At 39.3% G+C, this 20,377-nt stretch overlaps 1 protein-coding gene across 4 annotated transcripts in view; it reads right to left on the bottom strand.

The window, feature by feature from the left end:
* KIF24 (kinesin family member 24) overlaps positions 1-20,377 on the bottom strand; it is an 80,897-nt gene that overhangs the window by 41,795 nt on the left and 18,725 nt on the right. For 2 of the 4 annotated variants that reach the window (XM_027614924.2, XM_027614929.2), the window contains exons 1-3: positions 17,596-17,707; positions 6,577-7,225; positions 3,077-3,266 (exon numbers count right to left, since the gene is read on the bottom strand). In XM_027614924.2, the coding sequence (XP_027470725.2) occupies positions 3,077-3,266; positions 6,577-7,199 (813 nt within the window). In that variant the 5' untranslated portion in view covers positions 7,200-7,225; positions 17,596-17,707. Of the gene's footprint in view, positions 1-3,076; positions 3,267-6,576; positions 7,226-17,595; positions 17,708-20,377 lie in introns of those variants that run through there. The other 2 variants (XM_027614925.2, XM_027614926.2) reach the window with 1 other exon arrangement.

Genomic DNA, 20,377 nt, shown 5'->3' with positions numbered 1-20,377 from the left:
TAAACACCTTAGAAAACACTTATTGATTAAAGGCATTAGTATCTTTCCTTCCAATAGGATTTAGGTACTGATTTTCCCAGTACTTCTGTAAATATCCTTAATGAAAGATATGTGAACATGCAAGATTACATTTAACATATATATTACATAAATATAATAAATGCTAGCATTACATATATATTTATATGTAAATATATATACATATATATTTAGATATCTAGATAGATATCTATATATATATTCCATAAAGTCCTTTGCATAATGTGTATTTCATTTAATCATACTTTATCAATTAGGTTGTATTAATACTCACTTTAGCCTTGTAATGATCAGAGTTCCATAATTTATTTTTAAATAAGTTTTTTCATATTATAAAAATAATATGTATTTATAAAATATCTCTGGAAAGATAGACTTAGAACAGGTAATTGTGGTTGCCTTCAAGAAGGAAATATGATTAGCAGGATGCTTTTCGCTGCATACCTTTTTTTTTTTTTAAATATTTTACTTATTTGACAGAGAGAGCACAAGCAGAGGGAGTGGCAGGCAGAGGGAGAGGGAGAAGCAGGCTCCCCACTGAGGCTGAGCAGGGAGACCGCTATGGGGCTCAATTCCAGGACCCTGGGATCATGACCTGAGCCGAAGGCAGAGGCTTAACCGACTGAGCCATCCAGGCACCCCACTGCATACGCTTCTGTATGTTTTGATTTTGAAATAGGTGAATCCATCTTACTCAAAAGTTTTTACTTTTCATATAAAAGTAACAAGCTGATTATAGAAAAATTTAAAAACATAGAAAACAATAGAGAAGAAAATCAAATTTATCTATAAATCTTACTACCCCAGAGATAGCCACTATTGACTTTTTGATATATTTCAGTACCATCTCTTTTTTCTACACATATTTCTTTATTTAAGAAGCTGGAATGAGGGGTACCTGGGTGGCTCAGTTGTTGGGCGTCTGCCTTGGGCTCAGGTTGTGATCCCAGGCTCCTGGGATCGAGCCCCGCATCAGGCTCCCTGTTCAGTGGGAAGCCTGCTTCTCCCTCTCCCACTCTCCCTGCTTGTGTTCCCTTCTCTCGCTGTGTCTCTCTCTGTCAAATAAATAAATAAAATCTTAAAAAAAAAAAAGCTGGAATGAAATATATACAAATTCGTTTCCTTGTCCTTTCACATACTGATACAAAATTTAATGGTAAGTAGGAAAGCGCACTGCATGTGTATGACCGTATATATACTAAGTAACAAAAGAAGATTTGAAAGGATAGGATATTTAATTAAATGGATACATAAACCTGGTGTTTGAATTTTTGAATAAGTTTAAAAATTAAAGCCCAAAGAATCTAGGATCAATATTTATTTTCTAGGTTTGCTATGAACCTCCCTTTTCTTCTTTCCACTTACGGAAAGAAAAGGGGGAAAAGCCCTCTCAGCACTTGTATTATGGCATTGATAGCTAAGGACTTTGACCTATGAGAACAAAGGTCCAAAGTTCAAACTGCAGAGAAAGTGCTATGAAAACCATGGGTGTTCAATAAGTATTGACCAATGGTAATGACAAAGAAGTAAGGTTATTATGTTTTGGGATAATGGAAAAATACAAAAGATAAGACAATGCTTCCTTGAGGGAATTACTGTGACAGAAGCATCATTAAGAACTTCTTGGGTAGATGGTGACTGGACAGGGCTATTGCTATGGTTATAAGTAGACATGGAACTAGATAACATTATAACTAATTGGCATTTAGGCCATCTTCAAAATAAATACCTCCCACCTAGACCTAATAGACTGTGCATTGATCAGCAGTCAATAAGGCCATTAAAGTGATTGGGTTGTTTATACAGTGGCCTAGTAATTTAGTGCCCATAGAAAGAATCAGTGGATTACTTTGAATGTTGCTGTGAAACCCAATATTGATAACCAAGAATAAGTTGAACAATGCACATATAAAAGAGGGGGAAAGTGTTAACAATTTAACTTCAGTGTTAACATATTTATTCCAGGAGAGTAAAATCTCAGCTGATTAAAGTGAAATGCTAGCACAAAAGATTACTCACCACTTTTTTTTCTCTCTACCAGTCACTGGGTTTTGAGGCAAGAGAGCAAGAGAGAGAACAGTATGAATATAATATGAATGTTTAAGGAGGCAGACTCAGATTAAGAGAGACCTGAATTCCCAAATTTTAGCATCTGGTGGATTATCCTCTGTTTTAGATTATTTACAATTGCTTCATAATTTTAAGAGTACCTAAATTATGGTATCTTCCATCTGTGGGCCTGCTGCTTCCATAGGAGACTGAAGAGTTATTGCAAGGGTATCTATCTGCTTGAAAAAAGTTCCTTTCAATACCAAACCCTTTCTCCTTGGACTTTTTGTGATCTTTCTGGCAGGGAGTGAACATTTTCTTATGTGTCTAAGTTACTAGTATTTTATTTAAATCCTTATATGTTAGATGTAAAAGTGAAATCATATTCTTGGGTTACATTTACTCACTATAAGCTACCCTATACAAAGCAGCCGGCTCAAGAGCCCAATTTCCACCAAGTTATATCTAAGCCCAAAGACAGCTGAGAATCAAAATAAGCAGTTGAGTGGCAATCTGGAACTTTGCTGCTCGAAAACATATCCTCCATTATTAAACTCCAGACTCACACTCAGAAGAATAAGTTCACACTGTGAGAGACAAGCAAGAACTGAGGCTATGGGATCATCTCTCAGTCACTCTGGGTCATGCACTCAGTGACTAGTCCTATCTACCACCAATTCACTACATTCTTTTTATCCCCTCAGTCCCCATTTTTGCCAAAGACGTATAATTACATTCATGTAAAATGTGTTAAGTGAAGGTATGATGCAATTCTATTGCCCTAGAGTGCAGAAATTACGTTATTGTTTCCCCAACTGCACTATATATTTTTAAATGAAGGCCCAGGGTATTAATGATTTATATCAGGAATGAATGCCAATACCCAAAGAAACTGAATTTTTGAATTTGTATGCTGCCATTCAAATAAAAGCAAAAAATCAACACACTTGATAATATTAGTTCCAAACACAAAAGGAAAGCATCATACCTGCAGAATATATTGTGTAAGGTCAACTGCTTCTTTCTTCTCATGAACAAGAAGAGTTTCTTTGTCTTGTACGGTAATAATATTAATTTCTCCACGACGTACCTCCCTCATGCCCAAAGGGCGTTTTCGAACACAAACTCTGATTTTCTCCATCTCAGTCCAAGGATTCTCTTTCTCTGAGGTGTTCTGTCTGATACATATTTATAAGTGGGCTTTAATTTTTAATAATAGGATAAGGCTACTTAAGAGGTCAAAGTATCAGCACATTTTGTTATTTTATATATACATTACACTTAACATATATACACACCTTACGCATATTATACATAAAATTTTCTCAGTATCAACACTTTAATATGTAACTTTACACATATTAGGTATATAGAAAGTTCTTTTATTATTATTTTTAAGATTTTATTTGACAGAAAGAGACACAGCGAGAGAGGGAATACCAGCAGGGGGAGTGGAAGAGGGAGTAGCAGGCTTCCCGTGGAGCAGAGAGCCTGATGAGGCGCTTGATCCCAGGACCCTGAGATCATGACCTGAGCCACCTAGGCGCCCCTAGAAAGTTCTTTTATTAACTAAATCCTGATTACTTCTATCTCTATCCCTAATCCAGTCCATCCTTTGTCTTGCCAACAACAAACAAAAAAACCCAAAACCCTAAGAGTTGCTCTAGCTCTAAGACTTGTGTGTTTGGCTTCCAGATGTGGTCTTCCAAAAACTTCTAATGGTGGATGTTCTTTCTATATGTCCCCCCAAATCAGGCTGGTTAATCCTCAAAATTAAACACAGTATGTTGGGACCACCCCTCCAAGGCCTTTAAAGGGCCTAAACCCAGGGGCGCCTGGCTGGCTCAGTCGTTAAAGCGTCTGCCTTTGGCTTGGGTCATGATCCTGGGGTCCTGGGATCGAGCCCCGCATCGGGCTTCCTGCTCAGCAGGAAGCCTGCTTCTCCCTCTCCTACTCCCCCTGCTTGTGTTCCTTCTCTCGCTGTGTCTCTCTCTGTCAAATAAATAAATAAAATCTTTAAAAAAAAAAAAAAACCTAAACCCATGTCTTTTACTTCCTCTCAATCCAATTATTCTTACACATTTACTGTTTTCTCTCTCTCTCTCTCTTTTTTTTTTAAAGATTCTATTTATTAGAGAGAGAGAGAGAGCACAAGCAAGGGGGAGAGGGAGAAGCAAACTCCCCACCGAGCAGGGAGCCCGACGTGGGGCTTGATCCCAGGACCCTGGGATCACAACCCAAGCTGAAGGCAGACATTTAACTGACTGAGCCACCCAGGTGCCCCCATTTACTGTTTTCTTGACCATTTAATCTAATTTTTTTTTTTTTATCCTACCTGGGTTTACGAAATACCTTGAATTATTAGGTGGTAGGTTTCAATGTACTTTTCCTCCTAAGTATATTCTGCCCCTCCCTTTGTCTTACTTTCTTACTTCCTCTTTTTGTCCACCTGATATGTGTTTGTTAGAACACAATCCTACATTTCTTCTTCCCAGGACAATTTTATCACTGGTGCTGCCCACCACTATCACCCTTCTATTAAGATGCATTTCTTTTCTGGCTCTGACTTCAGTGAACTTATCAACCTTAACAGCTAGACTATTTAATGAAATATTCCTTGAGCTAGGGATACAAAATTCATCAGGTTTACTTACTGAGCCTAATGAGGGTATACATGCATATCTCTAATAACGGACCATTTACCTGTATAGAAATTCCTCTTGGGGCACCTGGGTGTCTCAGTCCTTAAGTGTCTGACTTCGACTCAGGTCATGATCCCGGGGTCCTGGGATCGAGCCCTGCATCGGGCTCCCTGCACCGCGGGAGGCCTGCTTCTCCCTCTCCCACTCCCCCTGCTTGTGTTCCCTCTCTCACTTTGTCTCTGTCAAACAAATAAATAAAATCTTAAAAAAAAAAAAAAGAAAAGAAATTCCTCTTAACCTAAGTAACATAGGATTCTTGTAAGTAGTCTACCAGGATCAATGCCTTTGGTCCATATACTAAGAATGTCTTAGACAAGAGAAATTATTCCCTTCCTTTACACTTTAGAATTTGATTAATAGCCGCTAAAAAGCCTTTGTAATAGATTTTACACAGGATATTTCGCTATGTAACTGTTTCATATCAATTTCAATTTTCTGAGACCTCCAACTGGCTGGAAAATTACTTTTTGCCAGGATTTAAATTAGTAAAAAGGAGCAAATAAAATTTCTAATATAGTTCTATACACAGAATAGTTCTAATATAGACCATAAAGGACTACTTCAGACTTTTAAAGCATGTTTTTTTTAAGGGGGGGAGGGGGGAGAGGGAGAGAGAGAATCTTAAGCAGGCTCCATGCCTAGTGCAGAGCCCAACACAGGGCTTAATCTCACAACCCTAAAATCATGACCTGAGCTGAAATCAAAAGTCGGACACTTAACTGACTGAGCCACCAGGTGCCCCACCATGTTTTGTTTTGTTTTTTTAACCTACAGCAGACTTTTAAAAATGTACCATTTTGAGGGGTGCCTGGGTGGCTCAGTCGTTGGGCGTCTGCCTTGGGCTCAGGTCATGATCCCAGGATCCTGGGATCGAATCCCACATCAGGCTCCTTACTCAGCGGGAAGCGTGCTCTCCCTCTCCCACTCCCCCTGCTTGTGTTCCTGCTCTTGCTACCTCTCTCTGTCAAATAAATAAATAAAATCTTAAAAAAAAAATGTATTTTGTTTTTCCATAATTCACCATGTATAACTTTTAAAAATAACCAAACAAATATATGTTACTTTTAAAAGAACATGTTTTCTATTATACCAATGCTGGTATTAGGGATTATTCAATATTTCAGCTCTTAGTGACCTTATTTCAACATTTATGTTAAAGCACTAGGTGAAAATAACTTATTATCACCCTATCAAAGTCTAAACTATATCAAAAGTGTCTTACTCTTTTGCAATCACCAAAATCATATGTTCTTGCAGGGCTAGAAATGAAGAAAACACTCAAAATCAGGACCACATTCCAGTGTGTGCAGGTTACCTAATTGCACGAAAGACCTACTTAATTCAGCTACATGCTCTTTGTTTTTAACTAAGCTTTAGGTCTCCTGGTTGAAGTGAATTTGATAGCCTTAAAAAAAATCCTGTGGAACGAACACACACACACACACACACTTTTTCCATTGCAGAAGGCCAGTTAACTGTTTTACCTTCAAGGATGCATTAGATGTATCATGTTACACTATAATAAATAATAGAAATAGGTCTGCTAACAGAATAATAGCAGATCCTGGCAAGTAACAGCTGTTTGACATACGTGAACAATATCATCTTTCTCCCATCTGGAAAGTCCCAATTCCTCATGAACTTTCCCCCATCAAGGTACTTCTATTATTGTTGTAGAAGCTGTTCACTATAATTTTCTGTAAATAAGGGTAGTTGCTCTCAGTCATGGAGAGGCTTGCCCTTGCCTGATGTTACCCTACACCCCAAAAAAGATAAAAATAATTACCTGATACAAGATTGAGGGATTCCATAGTTATACCCTGAAACATAAGAGACTCTTTGAATAATGGGAATATCATAATCCCCCAGTAGTGGAGAAAAGTGATTTGATGAAAAGAGTGAAGTGTTAGTTTCTGTTTGCACATAGGAACCAGCAGCTGCAGCACTCAGAATTCTTGTTTTTGTAGGGGACTGGAGATCATCCGGCAGCATGTGCTCCAGCACTTTTAGGTAACTAGATTTCTGGTCATTAGCAGAAAAATCTGATAAACTGCACATCTCAAACCCATTGTTGTTGGTAATTCTGTCCTTGTTGTGAGCAGGAGAATCAAAATGCAGTTGCCTGCGAGGGCCAGATCTGGCTTCCTGAGGTTTACTGCACAGGCTGTTTGTCTGAAGAGGATGCTCTGGGCTACTGACTGCTTTATCTTCTTCCTGCATAATTTTAATGATTTTGATAAGTTGGAAGAGACGTTTGCGGTCGTTCATGTCATGTACTCCCAATTTGGAGTAGTCCTTCATTGTAACCTTGGCTAATTCATCTATTTTTTGAAGGCCAAGGGCAGTAAAATGAGGATAATACTGTGCAAGTTCAGCTTCACAAAGACATTCATACAACCAGGATGTCATTTTTTGTGAATAAGTTTCTATAAATTCTGAAAAGGAAAAAAAAAGCCATTTACTTGAAATATAGTATATATATTCCTTTAAAAAAAATGAGAATCACAAAACAAACATGCAGAAAAACCCCTTCTAGCATACCAAGTTTTTAAATATATTTTTCTTCTGAAAAAATTCAACAGCACAGTGCATAAGTGTAGATGCTTATGATGCATTTGTCGTAACAGATGTAATTCATCTGCTTAATACAAATGGAACTTCAATTGCATATATATACAGGTACATGCACATACACACACAATGCAAATCACTTACTTATTTCTAGGGAGTTCCTTCCAAGCTTGCAATATCTACTTAACACATGCCACCAACTACTGAAACCTTGTTCCCAACCACTGATTGTAGCAGGACTAATTTTAGATATTCAAGTTAATGTCAAGGCATGTTGCACAACTGTTTCCTATGATTAATGAACAAAGGCTAAGAACTCTTTCAGAATGGAAGGCAGAATTAAATAGCAAACCACAGAACTGAGATAACTCAGAGGAAATCACATTTGTATCTGCTGAGTACTGATAAAAGTTAATTGAATAAAGAAGTAAAAACATCATTAATTCAGAATCTAATTCAGGATCTAGATCATTCTAAAAGGTAGGTGAAGGTAGGTGGTTGTAGATGTTAACTTGTACAGAATATAAAACAACTGGGATAAATAAATAACCTAGGAAAGTAATACTATGGTCAAGATTTTATATGGTTGCTGGAGCACCTGACTGGCTCAGTCAGAAGTATACGTAACTTGATCTCAGGGTCATAAACTCAAGCCCAACACTGGGTGTAGAGACTACTAAAAAAATAAATAAACTTAAAAAAAAAAAGATTTTAGAGGTGCCTGGGTGGCTCAATCAGTTAAGCATCCAACTCTTGATTTCGGCTCAGGTCATGATCCCAGGGTTGTGAGCCCCACATTGGGCTCCACGCTTGGCGGGGGATCTGCTTGAGATTCTCTCTCCCACTCTGCCCCTCCCCAACTTGTACTCTCCCCTAAGACAAAATCTTCAAAAAAATAAAAAAGATTTTATATGGTCGAACATTGACATGCTTAAAAAATTTTAACACCAAGGTATTTAATCAAATACTAATAAATGATGTGTTAATAACACATAATCCTGTTCTATTATAAAGTCAGGAACCCTGAGAAATTCTCCACACCACTGTTAATCAAGTTGAAGTTCATGAAAATATTAAAAACTACATTTTCTTTCTAAAAACTGTTTTATAATTCAGTTTTCAAAATTCAGTTAATTCTTGGTAAAGCTTTTCAGGTTTTTTTTAAGATTTTATTTATTTACTTGACAGATAGAAACACAGTGAGAGAGGGAACATAAGCAGGGGGAGTGTGAGAGGGAGAAGCAGGCTTTCCGCGGAGCAGGGAGCCCGATGCGGGACTCGATTCCAGGACCCCAGGACCATGACCTGAGCCGAACGCAGACGCTTCACGACTGAGCCACCCAGGTGCCCCAAATTTTTCTGCTTTTCATTTTAATTTATATTTTGTCTTCACTCTAGGAGAAACAGAGTTCAGGGTCAGATAATAAAGGTGATTAAAGTATCATGTATAATTAACGTCGGAGGTAATGCTACTTAGAGTAAGGGAAAGGCCAAAGAAGAGGCTACACATCCTAAACTCATTCTGCCCTTTTCCATTTGTGGAAGATTTGGGGGAGTGGGGGAGGGCCACAAATTCTTTGCATGTCCTTTCACATCAAGAGGCAGTGTCCTTTTCCTCCCATTGCATCTAGGCTGGCTTTGTGACTGTTTTGCCTGACAGAATGTGGTGGAGCGACACTGTGTGACTTCCATGCCTAGGCCTCAAGAACCCTTGCAGCTTCTGCTGTTCTCTTGCAATTCTTTCTCTGCCATGTGAAGAAGCCCAACCAACAGTCATCATCAAAGACAACCATGTCAGAGACGCCACCTTAGACTATTTGGCCCCAGTGGCACCATCAAATGATTGCAGCCACATGAGTGACCCCCAGTGAGACCAGAATTACCTAGCTAGGCCTAGCCCAAATATGTGACTCACAGAACAGTGGGCAAATAAAATAGTAATTGTTTTAAATCACTTAATTTTGGGGCAGTTTACATCACAACAGTAGATAACTGCAACACTGCTTCTATGCCATTTGAAGTGTTATACCTTTGCCAGAAATGTTGCCAACCCCATCTCCTAAAATGAGTTAAGCCCATCCTTTCAAAATAGCTCAATAGCTCTCTGCCCCACCCCCACCCCATAAAGCCTTCTTTCATTTCGCATCCTCTTCTACCATTTACCACCAAGCACCCTAAACAGTAGCTGAATCAGGCCCTTTACCAACCCCTTTACTACTATTTCTTCTACCTGGAATATGTCTTTCCCAAGAAAAACTCTACTTATAGTTTTCTTCTGTGAGGTATGCCCTAGGCAAAGGATTACTGGTACTTCCTCTGTACTTCAGTAGTAATAATAATAGCAACTAATATTGTTGAGCATTTATTATGTAGCAGGCACTGTTCTAAGTACTATGTTAAACTTCAAGCAACCCTACGAAGTAGATACATGTGCAATCTTTGGCAACTTACTCAACATCTATGAAACTCATTTTTCTCAACTGTTAAATGGGAATGTAATAGTACCCCCAGTGCCTACGATTACGATTCAGTGAGAGAATACTTGTAAAACTCTCAGCATAACACCTGGTATATACTCAGTGCCCAATAAGTGTTGGTAGTTATTACTACGATGATTTTTTTTTTAAGATTTTATTTATTTATTTGACAGAGAGAGACCACAAGCAGGGGGAGCGGCAGGCAGAGGGAGAGAGAGAAGCAGTCTCCCTCTGAGCAGGGAGCCCGATGTGGGGCTCGCTCCCAGAATCCTGAGATCGTGACCTGAGCTGAAGGCAGACGCTTAGCCACCCAGGTGCCCCATACTGTAATTTGTTTTTTTATTACTTATCTTCACCTAGCACAGAAGCTAGAACAGAATAAGCCTTCAATGTTTTGGTATGTTTTAAGTTACTCCCAAGCAGTTACATTTCCTACGTGACTCAGCCTAACCCAGAGCGACAACAGGTTAAGTGCTATGCAGTCTTCCTGTATTTCACACACCCATTCCCTTGGTGACATACCAAATTCTGATTACCATGACCTCTACTGCATTCCTTAATCAGTACCTGAAAGACTAATGTGTTCATCTTGCAATGCTTGGCTATCCCATACTATCATGAGAGGGGAAGATGCTGGAGCCAGCAGTAATCTGGATATGCAGATTAAAGCAGCCGCGGGCATACTTCTACATAAACCGCAGCATGCTGCCTTTCTGAACCCTATAGTTAGCCTACATTCTTTTGTTTTATTTCTTGCATTTTCTTTTTTCAGTGCAAAAAGGTGTTTTTATTAAAGCACAGGGACAGGACCCATGGGTAGAAAGAGCTGCTCTTTTGTTCTAAAATTAGATATGCTTTTTTGGTATCACATTCCATTTTACAAAGGTCCAACCTCCTCCTTCTTCTGGGGCAGAATCACCCTAGGAATTTAAAAATATAAAGATACTAAGTTAAGCAGCTGCCTTCAGCTCAGGTCATGATCTCAGGGTCCTGCGATCAAGCCCCGCACGGGGCTCTCTGCTCAGAGGGGAATCTGCTTCTCCCTCTCCTCTCCCGTGCTAAGAAATAATAAAATCTTAAAAAAAAAAAAAAAAGAATTAGTATAGGGACTGTATCCCATTAAATGGGATACTATGAAGCAATTACAGAGAATAAGTAAATTCTCAATGTATTATTGAAGAAAAAGTAAGCTCTCCAATATATTTAAAAGTGACTAAAGCAAGGTACAGAACAGTTTGTATGTTTGTAAAGGTTTGTAAAGGTACCACTTATTAAAGAGAGAGATATCTATGATAGATCTATATATTTGCTTATCAGGCATAAAGTATCTCTGATAGGATGCACAAGAAAGAGTACTGGCCTCTAGGGGGAGGGGAACTAGTTGAGAGGGCAAGTGTGGGAAGGAGATTATTATATACCAATAAATGCCAGTAGCTATTACCTTTCCTATTGCTATTTCTATTTCACTGCTGTCTCCATCACCTAGAACAGCTGTTTTTTAACTTATGAAACTATATGACCATATAATTTATTTTAAAAAATATATTCCTAGGGGCGCCTGGCTGGCTCAGTTGTTAAGCGTCTGCCTTCGGCTCAGGTCATGATCCCAGGGTCCTGGAATGGAGCCTGCATGGAATGGAGCCTGCATCGGGCTCCCTGCTCCGCGGGAAGCCTGCTTCTCCCTCTCCCACTCCCCCTGCTTGTGTTCCTGCTCTCGCTATCTCTGTCAAATAAATAAATTCTTAAAAAAAAAAGAAAAAAGAAAAAAATATATATATTTCTAAATCCACCTACCTTCCTCCTTCCCAGCCTTCTCAAATTGACCTGATAAAACTACTTGTTCCTATTTTGGTGTTTTTCCCTCTAGCTTTTTATTTTTTTATGCATTTTTTTACATTGTATATAACACTGTACTCATAACCATATTGCAATCTACTTTATTTAACATAAGCATTTTCATATTGTTTGTTATAGACATGAAAAACAATTCACACAATTATAAATAATGTTTGCTGAATAGATGAATTACCCCAGGGAAATGTGATTTCTCTCTCCAAATTTCTATAGTGTTTCGATTTTAAAACTGATTGGGCACTTATTACAGACTCATATATATTTATTTATTGCCAGCCTTGTTCTAGAGATGATGTAAGGTGGCTCTGCCTTATACTATAGTGTGAATTCTTGAAGAGAAAAGTAATATGATCTGCTCAATCTAGCATTTGAGCTAGAAAGGTATGTAACAAGTATTTGCCGAATGAACACAATCTGCTTAGACAGGACAAAGAACAAACGTTCTACCATTTCTACTTTTTTAACCAAGGCAACTACATGATTACAACATTGCATGAAGCTTGCTTATGTGGCTATGGAGCCATTTTCTCTGTTTCCTAATTCTCTACAAGTCCCACCACCCAAAGTAATGGGGACAACCTCAGCGTCCTTACAACCTAGAAGAGCCTGATACCAACACAGTATCTTTACCGATGCCACCTTGAACACTTCATATAGCTAAAAAAAAAATTTTATGTAACAAGGCTAATAACATTATTTCAGCACTTGGTGCACAGTTATACTACTTTGATGATCTGATTAAACTAAAATTTATTGATATATTTTATGTCAAGAACTATGTGTAAATCCTTTATATAAACTATTTTATTCAATCTGGCTAAACCAGAATTCCATTTCATTTTTAAAGATTTTATTTATTTATTTATTTGAGAGAAAGAGAGAGCATGAGCAAGCATGAGCAGGGGGAGGGGCAGAAGGAGGATCGGACTCTGCTGAGCAGGGAGCCCAATGCAGGGCTCAATCCCAGGACCCTGAGATCATGACCTGAGCCCAAGGCAGACGTTTAACCAACTGAGCCACCCAGGCACCCCTATTTTTATTTTTATTTTTTTTTTAAAGATTTTATTTTATTTGACAGAGAGATAGAGAGCACAAGTAAGCAGAGAGGCAGGCAGAGAGGGAGAAGCAGGCTCTCTGCTGAGCAGGGAGCCCGACGCGGGGCTCGATCCCAGGACCCCAGGATCATGACCTGAGCCGAAGGCAGCCGCTTAACCGACTGAGCCACCCAGGCGCCCCTTTATTTTTATTTTTTAAAGATTTTATTTTAGAGAGAAAGAGTACACATTGGTAGGGGGAGGGGCAGAGGAAAGTGGAAGACAGAATCCTAAGCAGACACCCTCCTGAGTGAGGGAGACCTACATGGGGCTCAATCTCACCACCCCCAGATCATGACCTAAGCAGAAACCAAGAGTCAGACAACCAACTGAGCCACCCAGGTGCCCCAAGATTATTATTTTTATTTATTTTTTTAAAGATTTATTTATTTGAGAGAGTGAGAATGAGAGAGAGAGAGAGAGAGTACATGAGAGGTGGGAGGGTTAGAGGGGGAAGCAGGCTCCTCGCTGAGCAGGGAGCCCGATGCGGGACTCAATCCTGGGACTCTAAGATCATGACCTGAGCCGAAGGCAGTCGCTTAACCAACTGAGCCACCCAGGCGCCCCCAAGATTATTATTTTAAACATGTCAGTAGACTACCAAAGAGTTTAGTAGTAACTAATATAGCAGAAGATAACTGGGTTAGGAGTCAAAAAAATCCAGGATCCAGTCAGGCTCTACCAAGACTCAGATGCGATACATGGTTAAATTATTTAATGTCTCTGGGTCTCTTCAAGTTTAAAACTAGAATAATCTCTACAGGTATTGACTTGGATATGTTAAAGTACTAGATACATGTACTGATTGTATAGCAGACAGATTCTGTAAAGCACCCACTAACTGCTTGGCAAATGGCAAGCAGAGCATTTTAAAACATAAAAAATTTCAAACATCGAGGCACCTGGGTGGCTCAGTCAGTTAAGTGTCTGCCTCCGGCTCAGGTCATGATCCCAGAGTCCTGGGATTGAGCCCCACATCAGGCTCCCTGCTCAGCAGGGAGTCTGCTTCTGCCTCTCTCTCTCTGTCTACCACTCCCCGGCTTGTAAACCTTTAAAAAAAATTCTCAAACATCACAAAAATAAATAGAATTGTACCATAAACTTCCATATTAATCATCCCTAGATTCTTAAATTATCAAATTTGCCATACTTTCTTTTTCTATCCTCTTTCCTTAATGCTGAAATATCTTAAAGTAAATCCCAGATATGTCATTTTACCTCTAAATTCATTTTTAAGTGGACACTATTTTAAATGTTATATATATAACTATATTTTAAATAACTATAATGCAATTACTATACCTAATTAAAAATAATTCATGGTATCTTATATTCAGTCCATAATCTAATTTCCCCAATTATCTCAAAAATATCTTTTAAAAATATTTATCTTTAAATATATGTGTGTATATATATGTTTTTAGTGAGGTATAACTGACACACTTTTTTCAGGTGTACAATGATTCAACATACTGCAAAATGATAAGTCTACTTAACATCTGTTAAGTAGATGTTAATAGTTACCAAATTTCTTATGATGAGAACTTTTAAGACCTACTTTCTTAGAAACTTTCAAATATGCAACACAGTATTATTAACTATAGTTGCCATGCTGTACATTATACCCTATAACTTTTAACTGAAGTTTGTACTTTTTGACTCCTTTTACCCATTTCATCCACCCCCACAACTCCTACCTCTGGCAACCACCAATCTGGCCTCTGTATCTATGAGGTTGGTTTTTGTGGTTTCTTTTAGATTCCATATGGAAGTAAGATCATACAGTATTTGTCTGATTTACTTCACTTACCATAATCCCCTCAAGGTCCATCCACCCACACACTTATACATATGCACTACTTCTTTATCCATTCACCTCTTGATGGACATTTAGGTTGTTTTCATATCTTGGCCATTGTAAATAATGCTGCATATCTTTTTTTTTTTTTTAGATTTTATTCATTTGACAGAGAGATAGCGAGAGAGGGAACACAAGCAAGGGGAGTGGGAGAGGGAGAAGCAGGCTTCCTGCTGAGCAGGGAGCCTGATGCGGGGCTCGATCCCAGGACCCTGGGATCATGACCTGAGCCAAAGGCAGATGCTTAACGACTGAGCCACCCAGGTGCCCCTGCATGTATCTTTTTGAGTTAGTGTTTTCTTTGAATAAGTCCCCAGAAATGGAATTGCTGGATCATATAGTAGTTCTATTTTTATTTTTCTTTTTAAGATTTGAAAGAGAGAATCCTCAAGCAGACTCCCCCGCTGAGCATGGAGCCCTACACGGGGCTCTATCCCAGGACCCTGAGCAGACCACTCAACCAACTGAGCCGCCCAGGTGCCCCTATTTTTATTTTTTTGAGGAATGTCCATAGTGGCTGTATCAATTAACATTCCCACCAGTAGTGCACAGGGCTCTTGTTTCTCCATATCCTAGCCAGAATTAGTTATCTCTTGTCTTTTTGATAATAGCCATTCTAATAGATGTTACAGCTCAGTGTGGTTTTGATTTGCATTTTTCTGATGATGAGTGATATTAAACATCTTTTCATGTACCTGTTGGCCAACTGTATGTCTTCGGAAAAATGTTCAGATCCTCCACCCACTTTTTTTTCCAGACTGTTTATTTTGCTATCAAGTTGTAGGAGTTCTTTAAAAAATATATCCAGAATATGGGGCGCCTGGGTGGCTCAGTTGGTTAATCGACTGCCTTCGGCTCAGGTCATGATCCTGGAGTCCCGAGATCGAGTCCCACATCGGGCTCCCTGCTGAGCAGGGAGTCTGCTTCTCCCTCTGAACCTCTTGCCTCTCATGCTCTCTATCTCTCATTCTCTCTCTCTCTCAAATAAATAAATAAAATCTTTAAAAAAAAAAAAAAAGAAAGCCAGTGATACTGGGAAATACCTTCCATTTAAAAAAAATATATATATATCCAGAATATATAAAGATTTTGTCAGAGAGAGAGAGACAGTTCAAGCAGGGGGAGTGGCAGGCAGAGGGAGAAGCAGGCTCCCCACTGAGCAAGGAGCCTGATGTGGGACTTGATCCCAGGACGCTGGGATCATGACCTGAGCCAAAGGCAGACACTTAACAGAGTCACGCAGGCATCCCTCTTTATATATTCTGGATATTAACCCTTTATCAGATATATGATTTGCAAATATTTTCTCCCATTCAGTAGGCTGACTTTTCATTTTATTTATGGTTTCCTTTGCTGTACAGAAGCTTTTTAGTTTGATGTAGTCCTACTTGTTTATTTTTGCTTTTGTTGCCTTTGCTTTTGGTGTCAAATCCAAAAAATCATTGCCAGAACTGATGTCAAAGAGCTTACCACCTATATTTTCTTCTAGAAGTTTTATGGTTTGAGCTCTTACATTCAGTCCTTAATCCATTTTGAATTAATTTTTGTGCATTTGCACGTTGCTGTCTGGTTTTCCAACAATAAAATATTTATCTTTAAACATTTATGTATGCATGTATTTAAAGATTTTATTTTTAAGTAACCTCTACACCCGATATGGGGCTTGAATTCACAACCCCGAGATCAAGAGTTGCGTGTTCTACCAACTGAGCCAGCCAGGCGCCCCTAAACATATATGTATTTTTAAAGGTTTATTTGAGAGAGAGATAGCGTGCACGCGCGCGTACACACACACACACACACACGCATACACACACGCAAGCGATGGGGGTGGGGGGTGGAGGAACAGAGGGAGATGGGGAGAGAGAATCACAAGCAGACTCCCCACTGAGCACAGAGCCAGGAGCCAGATGGGGGAGCTCAATCCCATGACCCCAAGATCATGACCAGAGCCAAAATCGAGTCAGATGCTTAACCGAGTCACCCAGGCACTCCCCCATATATATATATATAAATTTTTTTTTTAAGATTTTATTTATTTGAGAGAGAGAGGACGTGAGCAGGGGGAGGAGCAGAGGGAGAGAAAGCCAACTGAGCACCGAGCTCGAGGCAGGGCTCAATCTCACAACCCAGAGATCATGACCTAAGGTGAAATCAAAAGCCCAATGCTCCAACGACTGAGCCACCCAGGCGCCCCTAAACAAATATTTTTAAAATATCTTTTTACAAAAATATTAACTCAGAATCTGAACAACTTCCACACATTTGGTTATGTCTCTTAAGTCTTTTATCTTACACAGCAGTACCCCATCCTTCCTTTTTTTCCTTTCTATTCCTTGATTTGTTGCATAAACCAAGTATGTTCCAAGTATGAGACATACTAAAACAAAACAAAACACTATTCATTTGAAATTCAATTTTAACTAGTGTCCTGTTTTGTTTTGGCCTAATCTTGCAACCCTATATTAGAATCAAGTTCCACATTTCTGGCAAAAATACTTCACAGGTGCTACCATGTGCTTTAAAATACATCACCCAGGCGCCTGGGTGGCTCAGTCGTTACATGTCTGCCTTCGGCTCAGGTCGTGATCCCAGAATCCTGTGATCGAGCCCCGCATCAGGCTCCCTGCTCAGCAGAAAGCCTGCTTCTCCCTCTCTCATTCCCCCTGCTGTGTTCCCTCTCTCACTGTGTCTCTGTCAAATAAATAAATAAAATCTTTAAAATACATCACCCTAGGGGCTCCTGGGTGGCTTGGTCATTAAGGGTCTGCCTTCGGCTCAGGTCATGATCCCAGTGTCCTGGATCAAGCCCCACATAGGGCTCCCTGCTCCGTGGGAAGCCTGCTTCTCCCTCTCCCACTCCCTCTGCTTGTGTTCCCTCTCTCGCTGTGTCTCTGTCAAATAAATAAAATCTTAAAAAAAACACTTCTTTAAAAAAATAAATACATCACCTTCACATCAGAATATATGCAAATGTCTGCTAGAATTGCAGCCTGATTCCTTCATTCTAAAGTTCTCTCATCAGCCAATTAATCCAACGGTTTCATCCAGTGATGACTGCTACCTGCCATAATTATTTCATGAAGGGCTGCAAAATGGTGATTTTCTGAATATATCATTATTGGTGGAATTTTCCTGTAAAGATAAACTTTTTGTCAACAACTAGGGCTACTTGATTATCCAAAGCAGAGTTTGTACATGAATGCAGGAGTGGTATCTAATGAGTTCCTTTAGGATTTGGGTTTTGCCTTTTGTGGGGGGAGTAGGGTGCTTTTTAAAAATTCATTATTAACTCATGGCTGTTTTGTTGTTGTTGTTGTTTTTGCCGTTTTTTAAATATATAGTCTATGTGTTTCAATTACCTTAGTCTTTGACAGCTTCATCTTTTATATTTCCTGACCAAAACCTAAAATGAGCTTTCCGCCAAGAAGCACGTCTCTGTCTTAGAAGTAGCTGCCACTGTCCCATATCCCAGCAAGTCTTAAGCACAGAGGGCCTGAGCATTAGGGAAAGAAGGAGATCAGGAATAGCTCTATACAGCCACAACTAATCCAGAATGGTCACTACTTACTTCATATTTGAGTTACCGGATATTCTCTCTAGGTCAATTTTCAACTTCAGTGTCAACTCCAATCAATTAGTTTTGGCTTCTGGAAGTATTTATTAAGAAGGATTTTGAGTATTTTTAACCATTAATAGAATACAGGATGAGAACTGGGGGAGAGGGTATTGTCAAATCATTTCCATTTTGTTTCTTGTGCTCCTCATATATTGGAGGTTAAAAATTTACCACTGACACCTTTGTCACACTGTGATAAAATGATGTAAATAGACTTCCACAACATAAAGGTGATAGGGTACAATATCCACTAAGAAGCAAAACTATCAGACAAATAAATGGTATTAGACCAAAATTTTTAGTAAATTAAGTATTTCAAATATTTTAAGAAATTTGACCTCAAATGTCCTCTACTGCTACTAGTTCATAACATTTCAAATAAACATGACAAATGGATAAAGGAAGAGTTAGAGATCAAGGCTGACGGCTGTTGATGTTTAGTGTTTGAGCATTCCCACTACATTAACTATAGAGCAAAGTGGGTAAATAAATACATATTTATACAAATACACAAGTACATATCTGTGCTTTTTCCCCTCCTATACCCATGGTAAATAATCCAAATCTATTCAGTGTTCTTTCTTTTTAAGTCCTTATTAAAAGTTGGAATCCCCTTTTTGGGGTGTGTGTACACAGCAGTGTACAATTCCACGAATTTTGACAGTTGTATATACCTGTGGAACCACCACAATTAGAATATAGAACATTTTCATTACTTTCAAAAGATTCCTCATGCCTCTTTGCATTCCATTCTTTTCTCTGCCCCTGGCCCTGGGCAATCACTGATCTGTTTTCTGTCATTATTTATTAGTTTGCATTTTATAGAATTTTATATAAATGGAATTATACCATATAGTCTCTTCTGTATCTGGCTTCTTTCATTTAACATAATGATTTTGAGATTTACCTGTGATACACATCTTACTCCTTCATTTTCCTTAGAAGGAGAAAAACTAGAATGAATCAATGAGTGGCCCAAAGTAACATAGCTCTCAAGTAAGTTCTAAGATTGGAACTTAAGTCTTCTCATGGCTAGTCCCATGTTCTTTCCACTATTCCATCTTCCTCCTTCACAAATAGCAGCAAAGACAGCCACATTGCCATCCCCCTGCCACAACAGACCTACTATCTACACCACTCAGTGGGCCAGGAGCCTCCTGCATCTGTGCTGCAGCAGGGAATGACTCCCACCTGCCATCACCAAGAAAATTCCCTGCAAATCAGTGAAATCCAAATGGGGCCATATGGGCAGGGTTTTGTGTGTGTGTGTGTGGGGGGGGTTAATGTTTATTTATTTGAGAGAGAAGAGAGTGCATGCCAGCAGGGCGGGGCGGGGAGAGGCAGAGGGAAAGGGAGAGAATCTCCAGCAAACTTCCCCCTGAGTAGGAGCCTGACACAAGGGCTCGATCCCATGACCCTGAGATCATGATCTGAGCCAAAATCAAGAGCTGGATGCTCAACTGACTGAGCCGCCCAGGCGCTCTGATGGGCAGATTTTTGTACATAGGGCCCACTCACATTCAATGCCACAAGCATGCAGAGTTCTCTTTTGTGACACCCAGAATCTGCCAGGTCTCAGCTGTTGCGTTAACAATCAGAAATTACTCTTGAGGGCGCCCGGGTGGCTCAGTTGGTTAAGCGACTGCCTTCGGCTCCCGTCATGATCCTGGAGTCCCGGGATCGAGTCCCGCATCAGTCTCCCTGCTCAGAGGGGAGTCGGCTTCTCCCTCTGACCCTCTTTCCTCTCGTGCTCTCTATCTCTCATTCTCTCTCTCAAATAAATAAATAAAATCTTTAAAAAAAAAAAAGAAATTACTCTTGGAAGAAATCCAATTGGCAGAAATTCAAACTTTCTTAACCTGGCGTTAGAAAAAATCAACTGGAAGGAATATATGCAACTTTATACACGATTAAGGAAGTTTATTCACATTCCAGGATGTGGATAAGATCCAACTATTTCACATGCTCTCTCAAACTCTCCATTCATCTACCTAAACTATGTAACTTTATCCATCTAAAGTGCCTGAAACTGAACTTGGAATCAGATTAACTCTCAGTAGTCATCTAGCTGTGTAAACTTGGGCAAAGTCAGTTTCTGAGTTTCACTTTCCGGT

Source organism: Zalophus californianus, chromosome 13 (assembly GCF_009762305.2).
Source record: "Zalophus californianus isolate mZalCal1 chromosome 13, mZalCal1.pri.v2, whole genome shotgun sequence".
Classification (NCBI taxonomy): domain Eukaryota; kingdom Metazoa; phylum Chordata; class Mammalia; order Carnivora; family Otariidae; genus Zalophus; species Zalophus californianus.
Note: the sequence above shows the minus strand (reverse complement) of the source record. Positions and strands in the feature narration are given on the sequence as shown.